Here is a 24147-nt window from a genome sequence, read left to right as displayed (position 1 = left end):
CTCTGTTCCAAATGGACATTCTTCTAATCTGAGTCTGTGCCCTCTGCTCCTAGACTCGCCAACTATAGAAGACATTATATCCAGTCCATCTAGGCCTTTCAATATTCAATAGTTTTCAATTAGATCCACTGCCAATCTTCCAGACTCCAGCCAGTACAGGCCCAGAGCCATCAAACGCTCCTCAAATGTCAGCTATTTAATTCCTGGAATCAGTCTTTTAGACCTCTTCTGGACCATCTCCAAAGCCACCACATCTTTTCTAAGGGACACAAAACTGCTCACAATATTTCAAGTGTAGTCTGACCAATGCCCTATAAAGCCTCAGCAGCACATCTTTGCTCTTATACTCTAGTCCTCTGGAAATGAATGCTAACACTGCATTTGCATTCCTTGCCACCAACCCAATCTGCAAGTTAACCTTTAAGGATTCCTAAGTCCCTTTGCACCTCTGATGCTTGAATTTTATTTCTATTTAGAAAATAGGGAGAAAATTGCTCTTACGTTCCTGTAAAGGCCTTTATTTCTTCTACTAAAGTGCATGACCATACACTTTCCTACACTATATTCTATCTGCCACTTCTTTGTCCATTCTCCCAATGTGACCAAGTCCTTCTGTAGATTCTGCTCCACCTATTTTTGTATTGTCTGCAAAACTGGCCACAATTTTGAATGACAATTCAATACTATCATCCCCTCAAAACTAACCAATAAGCTTCAAGAACTTGGTATCAATACCTCCTTGTGCAATTGGATCCTCGATTTCCTCACTTGTAAAGCTCAGTCAGTTTAGATTGCCAACATCACCACCTCCACAATCTCCATCAGCACAAGGCTGCATGCATAACCTCCTGCACTACTCTCTTTATACTTATGACTGTGAGGCTAAGTACAGCTCCAATGCCATATTTAAATTTGCTGTTGTTGGCCAAATTAAAGGCAGTGATGAATCAGCATTTAGGAGGAAGATGGAAAATCTGGCTGTGTTGTGTCACAACAACAATCTTTCTCTCAGTGTCAGCAAGACTAATGAGCTGACTTCAGGAGGAGGAAACCAGAGATCCATGAGCCAGTCTTCACTGAAGAATCAGAAGGGGAGAGAGTCAGAAGATTTATATTCCTCAGTGTTATCATTTCAAAGAATCTGTTCTGGACCCAGCACATAAGTGCAATTATGAAGAAAGCACATCAGCACCTCTACTTCCTTAGAAGTTTGCAAAAATTCAGCATGGCATCTAAAACTTTGACAAACTTATATAGATGTGTGGTAGAGAATATATTGAGACTGGTTGCTTCATGGCCTGGTATGGAAACGCTAATGCGCTTGAATAGAAAATCCTACAAAAAATAATAGATACAGTCCAGTCTATCATGGGTAATTACCTCCCCACCATTGAACACATCTACACAGACAGTTGTTGCAGGAAAGCAGCCTCCATCATTAAGGAACTGCACACCCTGCCATGTTCACTTCTCACTGCTTCCATCAGAAAGAAGGTACAGGAGCCCCAGGACCACAACTCAAGGTTCAGGAACAGTCATTACTCCTTAGCTGTCAGGCTCTTGAACCAGAGGGAATAACATCATTCAGCTTCACTCAATCCATCACTGAACTGTTCCTCACAACTTATGGACTCATGTTCAAAAACTCTTCATTTCATGTTCACGATATTTAGTTCTTATTTATTATTAATTATTATTATTATTGTTGTTGTTGTTGTTACTTCTTTTGTACTTCCACAGTTTGCTAACTTCTGCACATTGGTTGTTTGTCCATCCTGTTGGGTGCAGTCCTGTGGAATACCATTAGCAATTGGCAGCCAAACAGAATAGACTCCTTTATTCTGACTCTGTCTCCTGCTGTTTAGCTAATCTTCTATCCAAGCTAGCATCTTTCCTGTAATACAATGGCTTTTACCTTGTCAAAGACAATCCAAATAAACAACTTCCACTGACTCTCCTTTGACTATCCTTCCTGTTACTCCCTCAAAGAATTCTGGAGACATGAGGGACTGCTGTGTACTTTGTTTCACAGAAACCTGGCCTGTTTGCACCATTCTCCATGTTACTTCATCAACAAAGTTCAATTATTTACACATAATTTGTTCATAATAACATCCTTAGATTATTCATGATCTCAGCTTTCCAAAAATGGTGCATGTATGATGCATTTAACTGTTAATTTGCTTCTGGGTTATTGACTCCAAAAGCTTCCTTTCTGCTTTCATGAAATGGATTGCTGCACGTTTACTAGCTTTCTCCCTTTTTCATTTTATAGGGAAATGTGTAACTCTCATATTAGGCTGTGCTATCATATCTCCATTGGGATACTCAACAAGCCTTAGGTTGCTTAAATATCAACCACCATTCATAACCAGATGTGATTAATGTAGAGCTTTGACATTGGTCCTGGAATTACTCATTTCTGTCTATCCCATGCTGCTTTTATTGTTCAACATCAACGTATTCCAAGATGTGTCTGCACCAGCTTAGTCAGATACACAAGCTGGAGGAAATGTAAACCACTAACAAAGTGTATTCAATGTGAATAAAAATCATGAGTGATGTAAAGTGGGCTGTCATTTCACTGTTCCTTTTATTCTACTGCAATCAAACTCATCTCCCAGAATTCTACATTTACACATTTGACTAACTATGCTCCATGGTTTTGAAGGTTGATCTTAACCTGTTGCCACAAAGTAACAAATGTCATGACCAATGTCAGTGATAATAAACACGATTCTGATTCTGAATTTAATTGCCCAACTGTGTACACCTGAGGCTAGTATACGCCTGGCAACATGCATCTACCTTGCTAAGTTGTAATCACAAAAAAGCCATCAAATTAAAGGCTGTCATTCAAGAACATCCAGTCAGTAGTGCATCAAAAAGTGGCATATTATTAATAAAATTCAAAAGTTTCTATTGAAATCAGTCAATATTATAAAGTCATTTGTGGTTCACTTTATATCATAATTGCATGTTTAGCATAACCACCAATGGAAAAATAACAGGAACACTGTATGATGCATATACAGTGATTAGTCAGCAGTAAACCAACCACTTAAATGCATTTTGATTTCACACCAACAATTTAGATAACCTTTACTTTTTCAGTACTTACAATATACCTGAATTTGCAAAATGCTCAGTACCGAATAATTCAAATGTGCTAAGTTTAAATATATTGAACATTAAATATATTTTAGGATAAATCCAGAAACATTATTAAACCTGTTCTCCACTTAAACCTGTAAACTGCAGAGAAAAACAAGACATATTTGCCAGAAGCCAACATAATTGTATAATTTTAATTTTAGCCAATTTCGTTTTAGTTATTTTTTTTTACCTGGAAGATTCAGTCAATGAGGCAGTCTATATTTAGAAAAACACATTAAATTGTGTTTGCTTTAAGCTTATCATCATAGAAAAAACATTAATTTAAAGCAGTTAAGAATTATTCTAATAAATATATACATATTCCCTAATTGGACCATAATTAATACAAACATTTACTTTGCAAATGGCCCAGTGTAGTGTTATTTTGTTAGAGTAAATTCAGAAATCCTGTGCTTTAATATCCAAAGGAACCAGACAAGTTGTTTACATACCGGCAAGTCCACAAGTGCGGGAACATGGAGACCAGGAAGACCACTCTGAGAGCTGGCAGTTTACAGGACATTCCACAAAGCAGTGCATAGATAAATGCCAGGGTGATTCCAATCTCATCTTAGAGAAAAGAAAGCAAAGGAACTCAACACAAGAATTGTCATTCAGCAACACTATTCCCTATAATCTGAAGGAAAATAATTTCATTCACATAGTACCTTTAACAAAGTAAAGTTGCATACATTACTGTTCAAAAGTCTTCCACACACATAACTTGGCTAGGGTGCCTAAGATTTTTGCATAATACTGAAGAAATTTTATATATTGCTCTGTACTGCTGCCACAAAAAAAACCAAAAAATAAATTTCATGTCATAGGTGAGTGATAATAAACCTGATTCTGTTATGGGTCTCTTTCATGGACTGGGAGTGGGAAGAGGACAGGAAGCACCATTCTGTAATGATCAATAAACCAATGGTCTGGAATCAAATGACTTTCCCTGGAGTCTCAGGACGGTGTGTGTGTGTGTCTGCACCCATGCCACCCTCCCTCTCCCCCCTCCCCCCCACTGCACTGGCACTCCTTTACACTCTCCTGCGGTTCTCCACCCTCACTATTTCCCAACATCCTTTGCTCCCATCAGATTTATACCCTCACTCTCCACTCCATGTTAACAAATACAGTACAGTGCAAACGTCTTTGGCACCCTAGCTAGAAATAAGACCATAAGATATCGGAGCAGAATTAGGCCATTTGGCTCTTTGAGTGTGTTCTGTCACTTTATCATGGCTGATCCAATTTTCTTCTCTGTCTCAACTTCCTGCTTTCTCCCCATATCCACTCATGCCCTGGCCAATCAAGAACCAATCAACCTCTGCCTTAAATATACATAAAGATTTGGGCTCCACAGCTGTCTGTGGCATAGAATTCCACGGTTTACCATGCTCTGACTAAAGAAATTCCTCATCACCTTCATTCTAAAAGCATGCACCTCTATTTTGAGGCTGTGTCCTCTGGACTAAGAGCCTCCCATCATTGGAAACATCCTTTCCACATCTACCCTATCAAGGTCTTTCACCATTCGATAGGTTTCAATGAGATCACCCCTCATTCTTCTGAATTCTAGTGAATACAGGCCAGAGCCTTTGAACACGCTTCATATGACAAGTCATTCCATCCTGGAATTAGTTTTGTGAACCTTCTTTGAACCTTCTCCGGTTTCAGCACATCCTTTCTAAGAGAAAGGACCCCAGACTGCTCACAATACTTAACTGAGGCCTCACCAGTGCTTCATACAGTCTCAAGTTTACATCCTTGCTTTTATATTCTAGTCCTCTTGAAATGAATGCTAACATCACATTTGCCTTCCTCACCAAATAATCAAGCTGTAAATTAACCTTTAGGGAATCCTGCACAAGGACTCCAAAGTCCCTTTGCATCTCAGTTTTTTGTGTTTTCTCTCCATTTAGAAAATAGTCAACCCTTTAATTTCTTCTACCAAAGTGCATGACCGTACACTTCCTGACACAGTATTCCATCTGCCATTTCTTTGCTCATTCTACTAATCTGTCTAAGTCCTTCTAAAGCCTCTCTGCTTGTTCAAAACTGCCTTTCCCTCCACCTATCTTCATAAAAGAATAAACATTAAAAAAAAATCAATTCCAGATGATGCAATAGCCACTGGTCTACATACCGTCCATACACATCTGGAGAAGAAGGATGCTTATGTCAGAATGCTGTTCTTGGATTACTGTTCATCCAGGCTTGACAAGATGCTCAGAGACCTCAGCCTTCACCCTGCTTTGTGTGCTGGATTCTGGACTTCCTGTCAGATTGCCAGTAGGTTGTAAGAGTAGGCTCCCTCACCTCCAACCCTCTGACTCTCAATACAGGATCCCCTCAGGGCTGTGTATTGAGTCTCCTCCTTTACTCCCTGAATACTCATGACTGTATCGCCACCCACAGCTCCAATCTACTAATTAAATTTCCCAACGACACTACACTGATTGGCCTTATCTCAAACAATAATGAGGTGGCCTACAGGGAAGAAGTCATCTCTCTGACACAGTGGTGTCAAGAAAACAACCTCTCCCTCAATGTCGCAAAAACAAAGGAGCTGGTTGTGGATCACAGGAGGAATGGAGATGGGCTAACCCCTATTGACATCAATGGATCTGGGGTTGAGAGGGTAAACAGCTTCAAGTTCCTCAGTATCCACATCACCGAGGACTTCATGTGGTTTGTACACAGCTGCTGTGTTGTGTAAAAGGCACAACAGCGCCTCTTTCACCTCAGACAGTTGAGTAAGTTTGGTATGGGCCCCCAAATCCTAAGAACTTTCTACAGGGGCACAATTGAGAGCATCCTGACTGGTTGCACCACTGCCTGGTATGGGAACTGTACCTCCCTTAATCGCAGGACTCTGCAGAGAGTGGTGCCGAAAGTCCAGCGCATCTGAAGTTGTGAACTTCCCATGATTCAGGACATTTACAAAGACAGGTGTGTAAGAAGGGCCCGTAGGATCATTGGCAATCCAAGCCATCCCAACCACAATCTATTCCAGCTGCTACCATCCGGGAAACAGCACCATAGCATAAAAGCCAGGACCAACAAACTCTGGGACAGCTTCTTCCACCAGGCCATCGAACTGATGAACTCACACTGATTTGAATGTACTCTACATTACATTGACTGTTCTATTTATTACAAATTATTATAAATTACTATGATTGCACATTGCACATTTAGATGGAGACGTAATATAAAGATTTTTACAACTCATGTATATGGAGGATGTAAGAACTAAAGTCAGTTCAATTCCTTCAATTCAAATCATTGACATGTAACGTAAGAAGAATCAGTCCCAACACAGACCCCTGTAGGGCATCACTAATCGCTGGCAGCCAACCAGAAAAGGCTCCCTTTATTGAAAAAGGACCTAGTGCTTTCCCAGCGTATATGACAAATAAACGCCTCTCGGGATTCCAGCCAGGGACAGATATCGATTGTTACCGATGTTTCAATGATGAACTCTGCCATTCCTGGTGAATATCAGTTATAATCAATATCTGTACCAAGGCTGGTATATCCCAAGAAGAGTTTATTCACTCCCTTTATTCGCCTGCGAATCAGCCACTGCTTTATCCATGCTAGAATCTTTCCTATAACACTAAAGGCTGATAGCTTGGTAAGCAGCCTCATGTGTGGCTCCTTGTCAAAGGCCTTCTGAAAATCCAAGGACATAACATCAACAGATTCTATCTGTTTATCCTGCTTGTTATTTCTTTAAAGAATTCCAACAGATTTCTCAGGCAAGATTTTCCTTTGAGGAAACCATGCTGACTATGGCCTATTTTATCATGTGCTTCTAAGTACCCTGAGATCTCATCCTTAGTAATTAACTCCAACATCTTCCCAACCACTGAGTTCAGACTAACTGGCCTATAGTTTCCTTTCTTCTGCCTCTCTCCCTTCTTGAAGAGTGGAATACAATTTGTAATTTTCCAGAACCATGCCAGAACCTAATGATTCTTGAAAGATCATTATTAATGCCTCCACAGTCACTTCAGCCACTTCTTCCAGAATCCTGGGGTGTGCACCATCTGGTCCAGGTGATTTATCTACTTTCAGACCTTCCAGTTTCCCAACAATCTTCTCTCTAGTAATGATAATTTCACATACTTCATGACCGTAATGCCTGGAACTTCCACCAAACTGCTAATGTTTTTCACAGAGAAGACTGATGTAGAATATTTATTCAGTTCATTGCCATTACATTGTCCCCATTACTTCCTCTTCTGCATCGTTTTCCAGTGGCCCGATATCCACTCTCATCTTTTATACTTCATGTATCTGAAGAAACTTCTGGTATCCTTTTTCATTTTACTGGCTAGCTTACTTTTGTATTTCATTTTTACCTTCTTAATTACTTTTTAGTTACCTTCTGTTGGTTTTTAAAAGTTTCCCAATCCTCTAACTTCCCATTAATTTTTGTTCTATTATATGGCCTCTCTTTGGCTTTTATGTTGGCTTTGCCTTCACTTGTTAGTTATGATTGTGTCAACTTGTCTTTGGGATACTTCTTCCTGTTTGGGTGTATATATCGTGTGCGTTCTGAATTGCTTGCAGAAATTCCAGCCATTACTGCTCTGCCGTCATCCCTGCCAGTGTCCTTTGCCAGTCAATTCTCGCCAGCTCCTCTCTTATGCTTGTGTAATTCCCTTTACTCTACTGTAATACTGATACATCTGACTTTAGCTTTTTCTCAAACTCAGGGTGAATTTGATTATATTATGATCACTTGTCTCTAAGGGTTCTTTCACATTAAGCTCTCTAATAAATGTTGTGTTTCTGTGCAACACTCAATGCAGAATGGCTAATCCTCTAGTGGGCTCAGCCACGAGCTGCTCTAAAAAAAACCATCTTGTAGGCACTCTGGAAATTCCTCCTCCTGGAATCCAGCACCAATTTAATTTTCCCAATCTACCTGCATATTGAAATCCTCCATGACTGTTGTAACACTGCCCTTATGGCATACATTTCCTATCTCCCATTGTAATTGTAGACTACATCCTCACTTTTGGGGGTCTGCATACAACTCCCAACAGGGTCTTTTTACCCTTGCAGTTCATTAGCTCTCTCTGTAACAATTCAATGCCTTCTGACCCGCTATCACCTCTTTCTAATGATTTAATTTTGTTTTTTACCAACAAAGCAACACCCCACCCCCCCTTGCATTTCTGCCAGTCCTTTTGAAACAATGTATAGCCTTGGACAATATACTCCCAACTATAATCTTCCTTTAGCCACAGTTCAGTGATGTCTACAGATTCATACCTGTCAATCTGTAACTATGCTACCTTCTTCTATATACTGCACACATTCAAATATAACACCTTCAGTCCTGTATTCACCTGTTTCAATTTTGTCCACCTTTTACAGTGCAGCTCATTCTATTGACTATTTGCCCTCTCAACAGCCTCTCCCCACTACACATTGCCTCTGTTTGTAAACCAGCTACCTCACCTTCAGCACTATTATCTGCCTTTCCTTTGATACATCTTGTATTGAAATGTACACAGCTCAGGACACTAGTCTCACCATGCTCAACCTTTTGATTGCTGATTTTGTCTGAGGTCTTAGCAACGTCTTCCTCCACACCCTCTCCTCTAACATTTCTGGCACTCTGGTTCCCATCCCCCTGTAACTCTAGTTTAAACCCCACCGTCCAGCATTAACAAACCTTTCTGCGAGGATATTAGTCCCCTTTCAGTTCAGAAGCAAACTGTCCTTTCTATACAAGTCCCACTTTCTCCGGAAGAGAGCCCAATGATCCAAAGATTTTAGGCCCTTCCTCCTACACCAACTCCTTTTCCACCTACTAAACTGTATAATCTTCCTAGTTCCAGCATGTGGCAAGGGTAGCAATCCTGATCACAACCCTGGAAGTCCTGCCCTTTAACTTAGCTCCTAACTCCCTGAACTCCCTATGCAGAAGCTCATCACTTGTCCTACACATATCACTGGCACCTATGTGAACCATGGCTTCTGGCTATTCACCCTTGCACTTAAGAATGCTGAGAACTCGATCCGAGATGTCCGAGATTCTGGCAACTGGGAGGCAATATACCATCCGGGAATCTCGTTCTCGACCACAGAACCTCTTGTCTGTACCTCTAACTAAAAAATCCCCTATCACCGCAGCATGCTTCTTCTCCCCCCACTTCCTTTTTGAGTCCCAGAGCCTGGGTTAGTACCAGAGACCTGATATATGTGCTTAAGACTTTTACACAGTACTGCAGATCATTTCATGGAGGCACTTCAGATGGAATTCAATATACATGGAGATTGTAAAAAAAAAGAATTAGACCAAGCGCACAAATAACACATTTCTTACAAGAAGAAATAGACTGGAGGCTTAGAAGGTTAATTCCTGAGCTGCTGCTCAGGCAGCTAATAGCTGTTTAATTGATAAATCTGATCTAATTTAATAATGTTTGGATTTGATAGTGCAAAACTGAAATACTTCCTGCTTCTTATTCTCTTAAGAGGTAAATCCAAGAAAATGAAGAGATGAATACATATTCTAAAGATTTTTTACTCATAAAGTATAAGTAATTATCATTACTGACATGCAGGCCTAATGCAGAAAAGTCTTTTTTTTACTAGCATTGGACTGGTGTTGGGATTTTTAAAGTATGTATCTCTCAGATGCAAGCCTTTCTCTTTAATTGTAGACAAGTCAGCTTTAATACACTGAACATCTGCACATCAACAGTGATTTACATAGAATCAGCTTCAAAAACTGGAAACATCCCTAAAATTAATTGGCTTAGTGGGATGAAATAAAAACTATAAATCACCCCTGAAAACTATAAAATTCTATGTTCTGTATTAAGCAACAACAGAGTTAGTTTTGAAGTAGCTGTGACCTTTAGAGTCCAAAGTAAACATATTCATTGTCAAAATTTCAAAAACATTTTTCCTGACCTTTTATTTTTGTTTCTAATATAGCCAAAATCTTTAGTTTACAGAAAAAGTACATATAGTTCATGCAGAATGTGACTTTAAGGGTCATTCCACAAGAACATGTGTTACTTTCATGAAGAATAGACTTTATGAAGTTGAAAAGAATTCTTCACTTCCTATTCAACATGGTCAAAGATTTCTGGATTTTAGACTATCTTTTATTTTTGTTATTTTCTAAATATGTATTGGATGCAGAACCAAAATTATTTGTGAGAATTGTCTAAAATAAAATGTCTTTTGATATTTTTGTCAGATTTGTTGTGACATTATTATGGGAGTTAATAGTGTTCGGAAACAGAATACACATATACCCAAATCATTTTCAGACTTGATACAACACATAGTGGTTAAATTTAGAAGTTTTCTGATTCAAACAGCAAAGAGTGAAATGTGTTGGACTAATTTCAGACTAACTACATTAAGGCAATTTGTTTGTAACCTGATTATATTGAATTAAAGTAATCAAAGATACTCTGAAGAGCTTTTCCACAAATATTAAAAGTAAGAAAGACTATCATTGGATTCACTAAGAGAGTTTTACATTACGTAATCATCTGAGACCATTTACAATTTTAGTTATCACCTTACCAGAAACAATAAGTGAAACTAAACCAATCACAAAATAATTTACTCCCTTCAAAAATACAAGCTGGCACAAGTTCATAGACCATGAACTGTGTGTGATAATGAGGAAATTATATCCACAAGTTAAATGTCAATATAGGACCAGGTGAAGAGTAGTCTGGAGTTAACTTAATTATAAAAAACATTCTTCTAATGGCAATCAAAAATGAACAGAGATAAACAGGGGTTGAACAATTTGGGTTATCAGACCACAAAAGCAACTTTGCCATAAGAAATTCAGAAACTTGAGTAGAGAGCAATATCAATTGAAAACATTAAGTCTTGCATTGAAATAAATAGGAATAAAACTATTGTTTTTGTAAATAGGCATTCACCTGGGCCAATGCAATAACTTAAAAATTTAACAAGCCTAGATAATGAGATAACTAGGTTATTCATCTGCTGCTGTAAGCACTTTTTCAAAAATAATTTTATTGTTTCAAGTGAAAATAATAAATGTGTCTGCATGTATAAACAAAAATAATAATCTTTTAAATCATATTGTACATTACAGTTTATATTACAAGGGAGTATCATCTGCAAAATCTTTTATGTTTATGAGCTTTTACCAGTTAATACCAATGCGATTGGCTCAGATTTGCGGATGTAAATTTAAATGTTTCAGATAACGTACAATATCAGTGAAATTCATTTTCTAACCCAACGTGCTTTTATATATCTACACCTTTTAGTCAACCAGGACAATATATGAAACCACACTTCATATCAAGATCTCACCTTCTCACAGTATCTGAGGCTGACTGACTTTGCATCGCTTCGCACACAGTCAAGCAGCCGGAGCTTCACGCCTTGTCCACAGACTGCATTTTCATTGAGTTGGCAAGAGCTCCATTCTGAGAATGACAAACCACATCCAAAAAATACCATTCTAATGACAAGACTAAGTGCTCTGTAAAAGCTAAACTCTTCATTTAAACGAGATCATTTACTTTTCATATTCTTCCAAGCATATTGAGAATTGAGCTTGTGAACGAGGAGCTGGTGCAAGTGATGGATGAAATTTCAATTTCAAAGTTTAACAGAGGTCCATGCATGGGAAGGGTGGGAAGGGCTATGGTCCTAGTGCAGGTCGATAGGACTAGGCAGTTTAAATGGTTAGGCATGTACCTAGATGGGCTGAAGAGCCTGTTTCTGTGCTGTAGTTTTCTATGACTCTATGTCTTTAAATGAAGATTATACTACCAATAAAAGATAATGTATGTGTGATGTTGGACACAATATTTTAAAAGGTTTGCCAAATGTTGGTGCTGCCTGACTAGAATCATTCACCCCTCAGTTAAGCCACTATGATGTTAGAAATGTGGGACAGTATTCTGGGGTCAGTGAAGAAGTGATGACATGCCACTCCACATGGCTATTTATTCCCTTGCAAGCAAGAATATTGACAAATGTAAAGCTTGTGTACTGGCTGGTAGCACAGTGACATCAGCACTGCACTCCGTAGCAAAGGTTCCCGAGTTCAAATCCAGTCAGGCTGCTCAGGGAAGGCTTTCCATCCATGCCAGGTAGAGTGTCGAGCTCGCAACTCGGCCTCGTTAAAAAAAGACCGCGCTGTGAGAAAGACATGGGGGACCACTCACAGAATCTTTCCTCCAAGACAACCACTTGAAAATATAAGTGGTCACTAAGGCTCTGGCAGAGTATGGCACACACAAAAAAAAGCTTATGTGTGCTTAAAAGATTACATTTTAAAGGTCGATAAAAGCAGTGTTACCTCCAAATAAAATGGTAAGTGTCATTTTGAATCCTTCAAAGTATTTTTTCATCATTGAAATCAATAGCATTCAATGAAATAAATGGCTGCTGTAAAACTGTCTACACAGATCCATTCAGATTTTGGAGAAATAAAACAGAACATTTGGGGTATAGATTTCGACACTATTAAAAGAAAGAACTATACATGCAGCTTGAAGCAAAAGAGATCATGATGTGTGCAATTGGCTCTCAGGTCAAATAGAGAAAAAAAAAGCAAGGGGAAACTGAAGTGTGGGAATTAGAACACAGAAGAGAACAACATATTATGGATCCTAAGGCTCAGACATTGCACTGAGTTATATAAACATCCACCACCATCAATCTAACCCTTCTCTCTTACATAGCCCATAATCCTCCATGTTTCTTAAATCCATATGCCTCTCCAAGAGTCTCTTAAATATCCTCAACGAATCAGCCCCAAGAACCAGCCCTGACCATGCTTTGCAGACACTTGCCACTCTTTCTGTAAAATCTCATTTCATATTTATCTAAATTGAACTCCAACTCCTACTTTTCCACCCAGCTTTGCATCCTGACTGTATCCCATTGTAACTTACAACAGCCATCTACACTGTCCACAACACCACCAGCCTTGGTGTCATCCCCAATTCACTAACCCGCTCTTCCACTTTAACGTTAAGTCATTTTAAAAAGTCACAAAGAGTAGGGATCCCAGAACAGGCTCTGCACAACACCACTAATCACTGCCCTTCAAGCAGAGTATGATCCATCTACCACCACTCTGTCAATTTGAAATCCACATTGCCAAGTTTCCCTGACTTTCTAGATGAGAAAACCATGGGGAGCCTTGTCAAATGTCTTACTAACATCTATATACACCATATCCACCACTCTACCTTCATCAATTCGTTTTGTCATGTCAGTGATGCAGGTGGATGCTTCCCTGGTGTCATGGATTATTGATTACCTGACTGGCAGACCACAGTACGTGCGCTTGCAACACTGTGTGTCAGACAGAGTGGTCAGCAGCACTGGGGCTCCACAGGGGACTGTCCTGTCTCCCTTTCTCTTCACCATCTACACCTCAGACTTCAACTACAACACAGAGTCTTGCCATCTTCAGAAGTTTTCCGATGACTCTGTCATAGTTGGATGCATCAGCAAGGGAGATGAGGCCGAGTACAGGGCGATGGTGGGAAACTTTGTCACATGGTGTGAGCAGAATCATCTGCAGCTTAATGTGAAAAAGACTAAGGAGCTGGTGGTGGACCTGAGGAGGGCTAAGGCACCGGTGACCCCTGTTTCCATCCAAGGGGTCAGTGTGGACATGGTGGAGGATTACAAATACCTGGGGATACGAATTGACAATAAACTGGACTGGTCAAAGAACACTGAGGCTGTCTACAAGAAGGGTCAGAGCCGTCTCTATTTCCTGAGGAGACTGAGGTCCTTTAACATCTGCCGGACGATGCTGAGGATGTTCTACAAGTTTGTGGTGGCCAGTGCTATCATGTTTGCTGTTGTGTGCTGGGGCAGCAGGCTGAGGGTAGCAGACACCAACAGAATCAACAAACTCATTCGTAAGGCCAGTGATGTTGTGGGGGTGGAACTGGACTCTCTGCCGGTGGTGTCTGAAAAGAGGATGCTGTCCAAGTTGCATGCCATCTTGGACAATGTCTCCCATCCACTGCATAATGTACTGGTTCAGCACAGGAGTACATTCAGCTAGAGACTCATTCCACCGAGATGCAACAGAGAGCATCATAGGAAGTCATTCTTGCCTGTGGCCATCAAATTTTACAACTCCTCCCTCAGAGTGTCAGACACCCTGAGCCAATAGGCTGGTCCTGGATTAATTTCTACTTGGCATAATTTACTTATTATTATTTAATTATTTATGGTTTTATATTGTTATATTTCTACACTATTCTTGGTTGGTGCGACTGTAACGAAACCCAGTTTCCCTCGGGATCAATAAAGTATGTCTGTCTGTCTGTCTGTCTTAAGAAATTCATTCAGGCTTGAATAAATCTGCCCTTCACAAAGCCATGTTGACTGTCCTTAATAAAATGATAGTTCTCCAAATGCTCATAACTCCTGTCCCTAAGAATCTTTTCCATTAGCTTGCCTTCTACTGATATAAGATTTAATGGCCTATAATTCCCAGGATTATCCCTGTTGGCTGGTATTAACTAATCTTCTGGTACTAATCCTCTGGCCAGGGTGTATCATCAATGCCCAGCAACCTCTTCCCTCATTTCCCATAGGAACCTGGTGTTTATTCCACCTGGACCCGGAAACTTATCTATCATAATATTTTTCAAAAACTCTAACACTGCCTCTTTATTAATCTTGACATGCACCTGAACATTAGCCTGTTCTAATGCTGATCTCACACTTTCAAAATACCTCTCCCTGGTGAACACTGAAGTATTTATTAAAGCCCTCCTCTGCCTCGTCCAATTCCAGTCACATGTTTCCCCCATTATCCCTAAGCAGTCCTACACTCAGTATAGTCATCCTCCTGTTTTTCACATACTTGTAGAATGCTTTAGGGTTTTCTTTAATCCTAATCACCAAGGCTCTTTTCACACCCCCTTCTAGCTCTCCTAAGTCAATTCTAAAGCTTCTTCCTGACTACCTCATAATTCTCATGCTCCCTGTCTCTGGTTTTTGCTTCCTACACCTTAAGCATGCTTCTTTTTTCTTCTTGACAATATGTTACACCTCTTTTGTCAACCATGGTTCCGTCAACCTAACATCCTTTCCTTGTGTCAGTGAGACAAACCGATCCAGAACCCCATGCAGGTGTTCCATAAGCAAACTCCACCTTTCTGCTCTGCTTTTTCCTGAAGGCATCTGCTCCCAATTTCCTGCCAAATGCCATCGTAATTAGGCCTCTCCCAATTAAATACTTCCAATACTGTCTGCTTCTTTCCTTGTTGATAGTAACGCTAAATATTAGGGAGCTGCGGTCACTATCTCACTCACCAAGGGATTTGCCTAACCTCAAATCCCATATGACCTCTTCTCCAGTTATCCTGTCCTCTATCTGTGACAGGAATCCTTCCTGAACACACCTAGCAAACTTTGCCACTTTAGAGGTGCCAATCAATGTTAGGGAAATAAAAGTCAAACATGACCACACTGTTACTTTTGCACCTTTCCAACTCTGCTGAATTGTCTGCTCCTCGGTGTCCCAGTGGCTATTGGGAGTCTTGTAGAATACACCCTATAGGCTGATAGCTCCCTTCCTGTTTCAGACTTCCACCCATACTGACTCAGTAGAGACAATCCCTCCAAGATGTTCTGCCTTTCTGCAGCTATGATACTATGTCCTTTTAACCCTGTTTCTGTCCCTAAAAAGTAGATTGAAAGACTGTTTTTGCAGAATGATTTGTTGGTGGTTCTCCAACATTGTATTTTTGATATACTGAACATAAGCCTTGCAAATGTGGCATTATGGTGTTTATTTTTATTTGCACTATATTGTAGTCCTGCTTAGTTGAGAATATCAGATTGTTTTCTTTAACCTTTAACACTTCCTTGACAAGCTTATTTCTCTTATGATGCTTTCTACATGCTTCTCTGATACAAGTAATTTTACCTCATCATTTTACTTACTTTTGGTTAAATGTTCAAAATCTGGCTTCCCACAAGTAATGGCAACATGTATTCTCCTTTGATGCTCCAGAGCTCAGATTCCAATATGCGCATCATTACCAACAAAGTTATCTATTACTGAGCTCATCACTCATTGTCTCTACTCTCTCTGCTCCAATGTTTTGCATTCAGGTCTTTGTGATTTATCTATAATTCACTTGGCACAACCAATTTGTGAGTTTGATTTCCAAAGCTGTTTCCTCTAGTCTGCCAAGAGTTCAGATCCAAGCAATCATTACAAATGGCTTACCATCTTTTCAGAGGAAAAAAAATTAAATCATTTTGGGAATATTGCTTTTGATAGGCTCTTGCTTAGAAGGAGCTAAAGATGGCACCAGAGGGCAACCTGCAAAACAGTTTAATATTCTTCCCTCTAATGTCTCTTCTTTCCTTTTCAAGGTACTGGGGTCCTGCTGGAGTCCATGATCTGGAGCTGCTCTCAAACTATGGTTCTTCAGAGTGGTGGACTCTCACTCTGGGAGCTCACCGAGCAGCCTAGTGTTTTCAATATCTCCAGGAGCGGCCTGGAAGATGGGCATCTTCAAGGTGCAGCCCTGCAGCCCTGAGGATGAACCAGTTCCATGCTGGTGTTGCCAGCAATCACAGGAGATCAGAACATCGAGACAGCAGGTTACACTGTCGTCAAAACGAGCAATGCTACATACTATAATGTCAAAACAGCGAGCTGTTGGTCTCCCTCTCACTGTGGCAGGAGCGATACCTCTGTCTGCTTGTTAATGAGAGAGAGGGCCCGTGGCAATTGGAACTCTTGGGTGATTAGTGGTGTTTGATGGACTTTAGATCATGGTCTCTTTGGGGCTCTGCACTGCAGGCGATGGTGGGGGCGGGGGTCTGATGATTTTGCTGAGGTGTAGAGGGGGAAGGGTTGATGCACTTGCTGCTGTTTGTGTGTGTGTGTGTGGGGTGGAGGGGGGTTTGGGGTTCATTCCTTGGGGTTTTTCTTCTGTTTCATGAATGCCTGAGGAGAGTAAGAATTTTATGTTGTATACTGTATACATTCTCTGGATTAAATGGAACTATTGATACCATCAGAAAGCATAGAATATTTTTATCAGTGCAAGTCTCACCAACTCCAGAAACTTCAGGTAGACAATACTCAAAGTTGTTCCTTCCTACTGGAAAACCCAATCTCTCTCTTGATCCAACCACAAACCAAAAATCTTGCTGATAATTGTCCTATTCCTACCAGAACCTAAAATCTTTGTTACCCTACTTACATTTTGTTCTTACATTCACTTAATGAGAGGGTGAGGATCAGAGTAAGAGAGGAGCAGATCAGAGAGAAATTAGAATGTACAATAATAGAGGTAGAGTGGTTTCAGAACTGAAGAGCAATTTCAGAGATAAAGAAGCTTGTTATTTGTGATCCTGGAGAAGAGGGTTTATTGATTACTTTGGAGTCTATTGATCATGAGCAGAAGCAGTCTTAAATTATGCTGAGAAAATATCCAAGGCATCAGAAACGTGTTTCAACCTTCACAATTGAGCTTTTGTAGTTCTAAGTGTCAACTCACCATTATGGTCATCTGTCAGTCTTTTGAGAGATAAACGTCACTGTCTCCAAATCATCATTTGCTTAGCATAACTCTGCAAACAGTATTTCTGGCTAGGTTTTTTTTTGGTGTCCTTGTTTAATAATCAATCTACAGGAAAATCTCTTTCCTAGCAAAAGGCTCACCAACTGCATGTTAAAGAATCTGCAGCCCTTCCTTCACAGAAGGGAAAATGTAACACTAATACCCATGCCAAAATAAAAACTACTGGGAACAGGAAACTACAAAATGAGAACTATCACATCAGGAAAGGAGGTGAAACCACATATGAAAATTATAGACAAGGAGAATGGATTGGAGAGATCTGGCCAAACTCATTAACAGTGTTTTCAGTGTTTGAAATATTCCATTGAAAGTTTTTACCCCTACGAGAAGCCCGAGTCCAATATCAGCTCAATAAGTGTTGGTTACTCCTTAGTATATACCTCAGCAAGTTACTGATAAATCTTAACATGATCACTCTGATCTCCCTCCTGGCATTTATCCCTGTAAGCAGGATAAATACTACACCTGCCCCTTCACCTCCTCCCTTACAACCATTCAGTGGTCCAAATCAGTCCTTCCAGGTAAGACAACACTTCACTTGTGAGTCAGTCGGAGTCATCTGCTGTATCCAGTGCTCCGGGCATAGTCGCCTCAATCTACGTCAATGAGAACCGACATAGACTGAAGGACAATTTTGGCGAGCACATTCAGTCTAGCCAGCACAATGGGTGGGATTTCCTGGTGGAGAAGCTTTTTGGAACATTGGGCTCTCTTCCAGGGAAAGTGGGACCTGTACAGATGGGACGGTTGGCCACCTATTTGAATTCTACTTCCCATTTTGACATTTTGGTCCATGGCCCTTTCTTCTGCCACGATGAGGCCACTCTCAGGCTTGAGGAGCAATAACTCATATTCCATATAGGTATCTAACGTAGCATCGTGAATATTGATTTCTCTGGCTTCCAGTAATTTCTCACCCTGCCTCCTTCTCTCTTTCTTCATTCCCCATTCCAGCTTGCCTCATACCCCTCCCTTTTACTCATCCCCTTATCACCTCCCTTTTGTAACACTCCTCCTTCCCTTTCTCCCATGGTCCACTCTCCCCTCCTATCAGATTCTTCCTTCTTGAGCCCTTTTCCTCTTCCAATTATCACCTCCCAGCTTCTCAGTTCATCTACTCCCTCCCAACCACCAACCTTCCCCCTCAACTGGCTTCACCTATCACCTCCCAGCCTACCTTCTTATTCTAGCTTCTTCCTCTTACCTCCCAGTCCTAATAAAGCGTCTTGGCTTGAAACATGTTTATTCCCCTCTACAGATGCTGCCTGACTTGCTGAGTTCCTCCAGCATTTTGTGTGCTGCAGATGATTAATATCTATTTTCTCAATGTGTCCCCTCATGTAAAAAGATAATACAGTATGGAAAAGCGCTCTGTGAAACTGTATAAATTTTCCCAACATTAAGATGATCAATAAGTAAACCTATCATTATCATTAAATTGAGCAGCAAAGTACACCCAAGGGAATAATTTCTGAAGGCTGAGGGTTTGAAAAGAAAATACATGGGCAGTTAAAAGAAAATCTTCTATGATCAAAAGGCAACTTTCTTCTGCTAGGAATCTTTAATCCCCGTATATTAACAATAGCACACAATTTTGTTACAGTATGTGCTTAAACTGAGCAGTTATTAAGTAAACCTGCCTCTGCCACTTTCTGAGCATTCAATACTTTCTATCAATTCAAAAAAAAAATTTCTGACTTGGTGAAAAATAGGGCTGCTAATGTAGTTCTGCAACTACTTCATCATTGTTCAAATTCAAAACTTTTCAAACACTGTCATTAAGATGGTTAGATCTTAGCTTTGATCCTAACCAGGAAAGTTTGCTAAATTATTGAGTGGCATTTGTGGTTAAAAAGGATCAACAGAAATAAAAATATATTTATATTTTTCAGGGGATCTGAATTGGTAGTTACTTTGGGTTGGTTTGGAATAATAAATCACCTGTTACGTTGTAGTGAAAATGAAAGCAGTTCTTGTTGAGAACACAGGGCTCCACCTCAGAGGTTTCAAGGCAGGTTTTCCCATCCACCGGTCGACGTAGAGGATGTCGAGTTCGGACTCGAGTGTTCAAGATGTTACATTCCTGTGTAAAATTTCCAAATAAACAAATGTGAATAGCAACATTTACCCTAATTTAGCGAAAATACCAAATGTGGATGATGAAAACCCGAATTTAAAACAGAAAATGATAAAATGATCCAATTTCCTGTTTGCAAAACATTTATGGGTTGTCTTGGGAAGGTATGAGCTCAAATGAGCATTCAGGTGCTTTATTTCACCTTCTAATAGTGTATTTGTTAAAATGAATTGTATTGGTTGTGTTATTCAAAAGAATTAACTATCTTATCTCTCTCATGAAAGAGGAAATGGCTTGTAGTCATTTTTTTCCCAATTGATTGTTTGCATGATATTTAATAAATAATTAACAGTTTAATAATATGACTTGGAACACATTCTATATCTTGTAAAATTCAAAATAAATTAATAGCTGATGCTGGAAATCTGAGACAAAAGCAGAAAATACTGGAAACCCTCATTTAAGCATTTAAATGCATCATTTGCTCCACCACTGCATTCCTTCTCTTCTTCATAATCTAAAATTAACTTGTTTTCTCTTTCCCAGTTCAGATAGTGTTGCAGATCTAAAGCATTAACTGCTTCCATGTCCATGGATTATGTCTGACTTGCAGAGTGCCTCCAGCGTTTTCTGTTTTTAATAAGCTTTATGTTCAACAGGTACAAAAAAAAGGGTGTTTTTGTTGAAACCATCGGCCAAAATCTGATGCATATTCTTTTTTCTAGATCAATGAATAAATCACTGTACAAAACCACACAAAGAGAATTTGTGGATAAATTCATCATATGGTCTGAGAAGCAAAATAATGAACTCAAAAATACAATCTGAAGTAAATGCTAGCTAATACCAGTTAAAATTACTGATTTCTTCATACTGATTTAGGTGAATGTGACTCAACAAATAATTCATTGCTTAGTTTAGTTCAAAACAGATGGAGAAATTTTGGAGAAGCTTAGTGAGGTGGGTTGTCACTTCAAGGTTTTTACCTACTGAGTTTTGGGTTAACTCTTTCACAACAGGAGTTTGTCAGAACTTAAGCCTATAAGATTTTTCAGTATCAGAGATGGAAGCTGTTCAAATATCACCTACCACCAAAGGAGTGATGTGTCATTCAGAATAGATTTGGAGCCTAGGCTTCAGTACTAAGTGGCTGGAAATCATCAAGGAATTCAAGCAGATTAGGCACTGATGAGTTGACCCTCCAAAAAAAAGTAAAATTAGAATGGGGGAAGTAACACTATCACAGGAAAATAACTCTGGAAGTATGCTTTGAGGAGCGATTTAGTACCTGAGGTTTGGAACACTGAAAGTGATGTTTGAAAGTTTTCTATCCATGGGCTGTCATTTGCTGCATAGTTCATTGATCCAATATTAGATTCAATTCAGTAATGATTAAAGTGTTTCCATCATTTTTGAAAAGAAGACATCAGGAGTAACAGGAAAATATCTCTGCTGACCTAAATGACATTAGGATAATCCAGATATTTCTTTCTTGGCCATGTACATTTGCAAATTTTCTATAAAATACTTAAGGACATATTTGCTGAATGGAATTTACTTTATGGTCAAATATTATTATTACGAGATGTAATTAACCTTCAACCTCGATAATGTAATTATTTTCCATCACAATCCTCTACTTCTTCAATCTAAATATTTCACTTAACCGCACAATAATTGGTTAACATTTATTATCAAATAAAGCAGAACTTGTGAACTGTACAGCCCAAGAGCAGACCTGTGATGTCTTTGCTGAACATGCTGTCAACTTAACCGAACTCCCGTCAGGCTGCTCGTGGTCTATATCTCTACCCTTCTGTTCATGAGACTGTCCAAGTGTCTCTAAAGCATTGCTGTTGTATCTGTTCCCCGGGTGGCCCATTCCAGGTCCCAACTACAATCTATATATGACATTCTCCCTCTTCCCTTAAAGTTATGCTCTCTAGTAAATAGCATGAGAATTGACCCTGACCATCTGCCCAATCTATGACATCTGTAATTTTATACACTTTTATCTGCCTCTAGTGCTTCAGAGGTAACAATCCAAATCTATTCAACCTCTCCTTGTTACTAACGTACTCCAGTACAGGCAATACCCAGAATCAGAATCAGGTTTAATATCGTTGACATATGTCATGAAATTTCTTGTCTGTGGCAGCACTGCAATGCAATACATAGTAATAAAAACTATTGATTACAATAAGAATTATGCTTATTATTTGTTTATTTATTTATTGAGATACAGTGCTAGGTAGACCTTTTGGGCCCTCTGAGGCATGCCGCGCAGCAGTCCCCCAATTTATTGCTAGCCTAATCACGGGACAATTTAAATTGACCAATTAACCTACAAACCGCTACATCTTTGGACTGTGAGAGGAAACTGGAGCACCCGGAAGAAACCCACGCAGCCATGGGGAGAACGTACCAGACTTCTTACAGACAGTGGCGACAATTGTACCCAGGTCGCCTGTACAATAAAACATTCTGCTAACCACTATGCTACTGTGACACCCCATTTTAAAAATAATTTAAAAAGTAGTGCAAAAGAAAAGGGAGCAAGTACTGATCAAGTGTTCATGGATTCATTGTTCATTCAGAAGTAAGATAGCGGAGGGGAAGAAGCTGTTCCTGAAACATCGCCTGTGTGTCTTCAGGCTACTGCACCTCCTCCCTGATGGTAGCAATGAGAAGACAGTATGTCCATGCTGATCAGGGTCCTTCACAATGGAGGCCACCTTTCTGAGGCATCGCCTTCTGAAAATGCCCTGGATGCCGGGGATGCTAGTGCTGACAAGCTTCTGCAGCTACCTCTGATCCTCCGCAGTCATCCCTCTGTACCAGACACTGACACAAACAGATAGAATGCTCCCTACAGTACATCTGTAGAGTGGTGACATAACAACTCTCCACAACTCCTAATGAAATATAGTCACTGCCATGCCTTTGTGTAATTGAATCAGAAGGTGTTCCACCCAGGGTAGATACTCAGAGATGTTGACACCCTGCACCGTGAAACTACTCACTCTTCTCAGTTCTGATCCATCAATAAGGTTTGCTGTGTGTTCTCTGACTTACCCTTCCAGAATTCCACCATCAATTCCTCAGTCTTACTGACGTTGAGTGCAAGTTTGTTGCTGTGACATCACTCAACCAGCTGATCTATCTCGCTCCTATGCGCATCCTTCTCACCTACTGAAATTCTGTCAGCAGTAATGTGTCATTGGCTGCGTGCCTAGCCACACAAACGTGGGTGTAGGGAGAGAGTAGAGCAGTGGGCTAAGCACGCATCCTTGAGGTGCGCCAGTGTTGATTGTCTGTGAGGAGGGGATGTTATTTCCGATCCACACAGACTGTGGTCTCCCGGGGAGGAAGTCAAGGATCTAGTTTCAGAGAGAGGCACAGAGGCCCAGGTTTTGGAACGTTTTGATTTGGACTGAGGGTATGATGGTGTTGAACACTGAGCTGTAATCAGTAAACAACAGTCTGATGTAGGTATTGCTGCTATCCAGGTAATCCAAGGTCAAGTGGAAAGCCAGTGAGACTGCATCCATTGTAGACCTGTTGTGGTGATAGACCAGTTCCAGCACATTCAGATCTTAGGCAGCAGTTGATTCTAGCCATGACCAATCTTTAAAAAGCACTTCGTCACAGTAGGTGAGAGGCCACTGGGCAATAGTTACTGAGGAAGCTCACCCTGCTCTTCTTTGCCACTGGTATGACTGTCGCCCTTTTAAAATAGGTGGGAACTTCTGACTGCAAGAGACTGTGAGAGTTTGACGATATCCTTGAACACTCCCGCCAGTTGTTTGCACATGTTTTCAGAGCCCTACCATGTACACCATCAGGGCCTGACACCTTGTGAGGGTCTAACCTCTTGAAAGATGTTCTGACGTCTGCCGCCGAGACTGTGATCGCAGGGTCACTGGATGCTGCAGGGATGCTCATAGATGTAGTTCTCTTCTCCCTTTCAAAGTGTGCATCAAAGGCTTTGGGCTCTTCTGGGAGTGAGGCATCACTGCCAGTCATGATGTTAGGTTTCACTTTGTAGGAAAACCTGCCAGAGCTGGTGTGTATCTGATTCCATCTCTAACCTCAACTGGATATGTTTTCTGCTCTTAAGACTGCCTTCTGTAGGTAGTACCTAGACTTCAGGATCACCGGTTTTGAATGCCACAGATCTAAACCTCAGCAGGCTATGAATCTGCAGGTTCGTCCACAGCTTTAGATTCGGGCATATTGGGTATGTTCTCGAAGGCACACACTCATCCACACAGCTTTCGATGAAGTCAGTGA

General features: G+C 40.2%; 1 protein-coding gene across 3 annotated transcripts in view; it reads right to left on the bottom strand.

Moving 5' to 3' along the window:
* thsd7ba (thrombospondin, type I, domain containing 7Ba) overlaps positions 1-24147 on the bottom strand; it is a 976604-nt gene that overhangs the window by 107677 nt on the left and 844780 nt on the right. For all 3 annotated transcript variants that reach the window (XM_073025771.1, XM_073025781.1, XM_073025776.1), the window contains exons 18-20: positions 19719-19860; positions 11497-11612; positions 3609-3726 (exon numbers count right to left, since the gene is read on the bottom strand). In XM_073025771.1, coding sequence (XP_072881872.1) covers positions 3609-3726; positions 11497-11612; positions 19719-19860 — 376 coding nt within the window. The remainder of the gene's footprint in view (positions 1-3608; positions 3727-11496; positions 11613-19718; positions 19861-24147) is intronic.

This window comes from Hemitrygon akajei, chromosome 2 (genome assembly GCF_048418815.1).
Source record: "Hemitrygon akajei chromosome 2, sHemAka1.3, whole genome shotgun sequence".
Taxonomy (NCBI): Eukaryota; Metazoa; Chordata; class Chondrichthyes; order Myliobatiformes; family Dasyatidae; genus Hemitrygon; species Hemitrygon akajei.
This window is presented reverse-complemented; position numbering and strand designations above follow the sequence as displayed.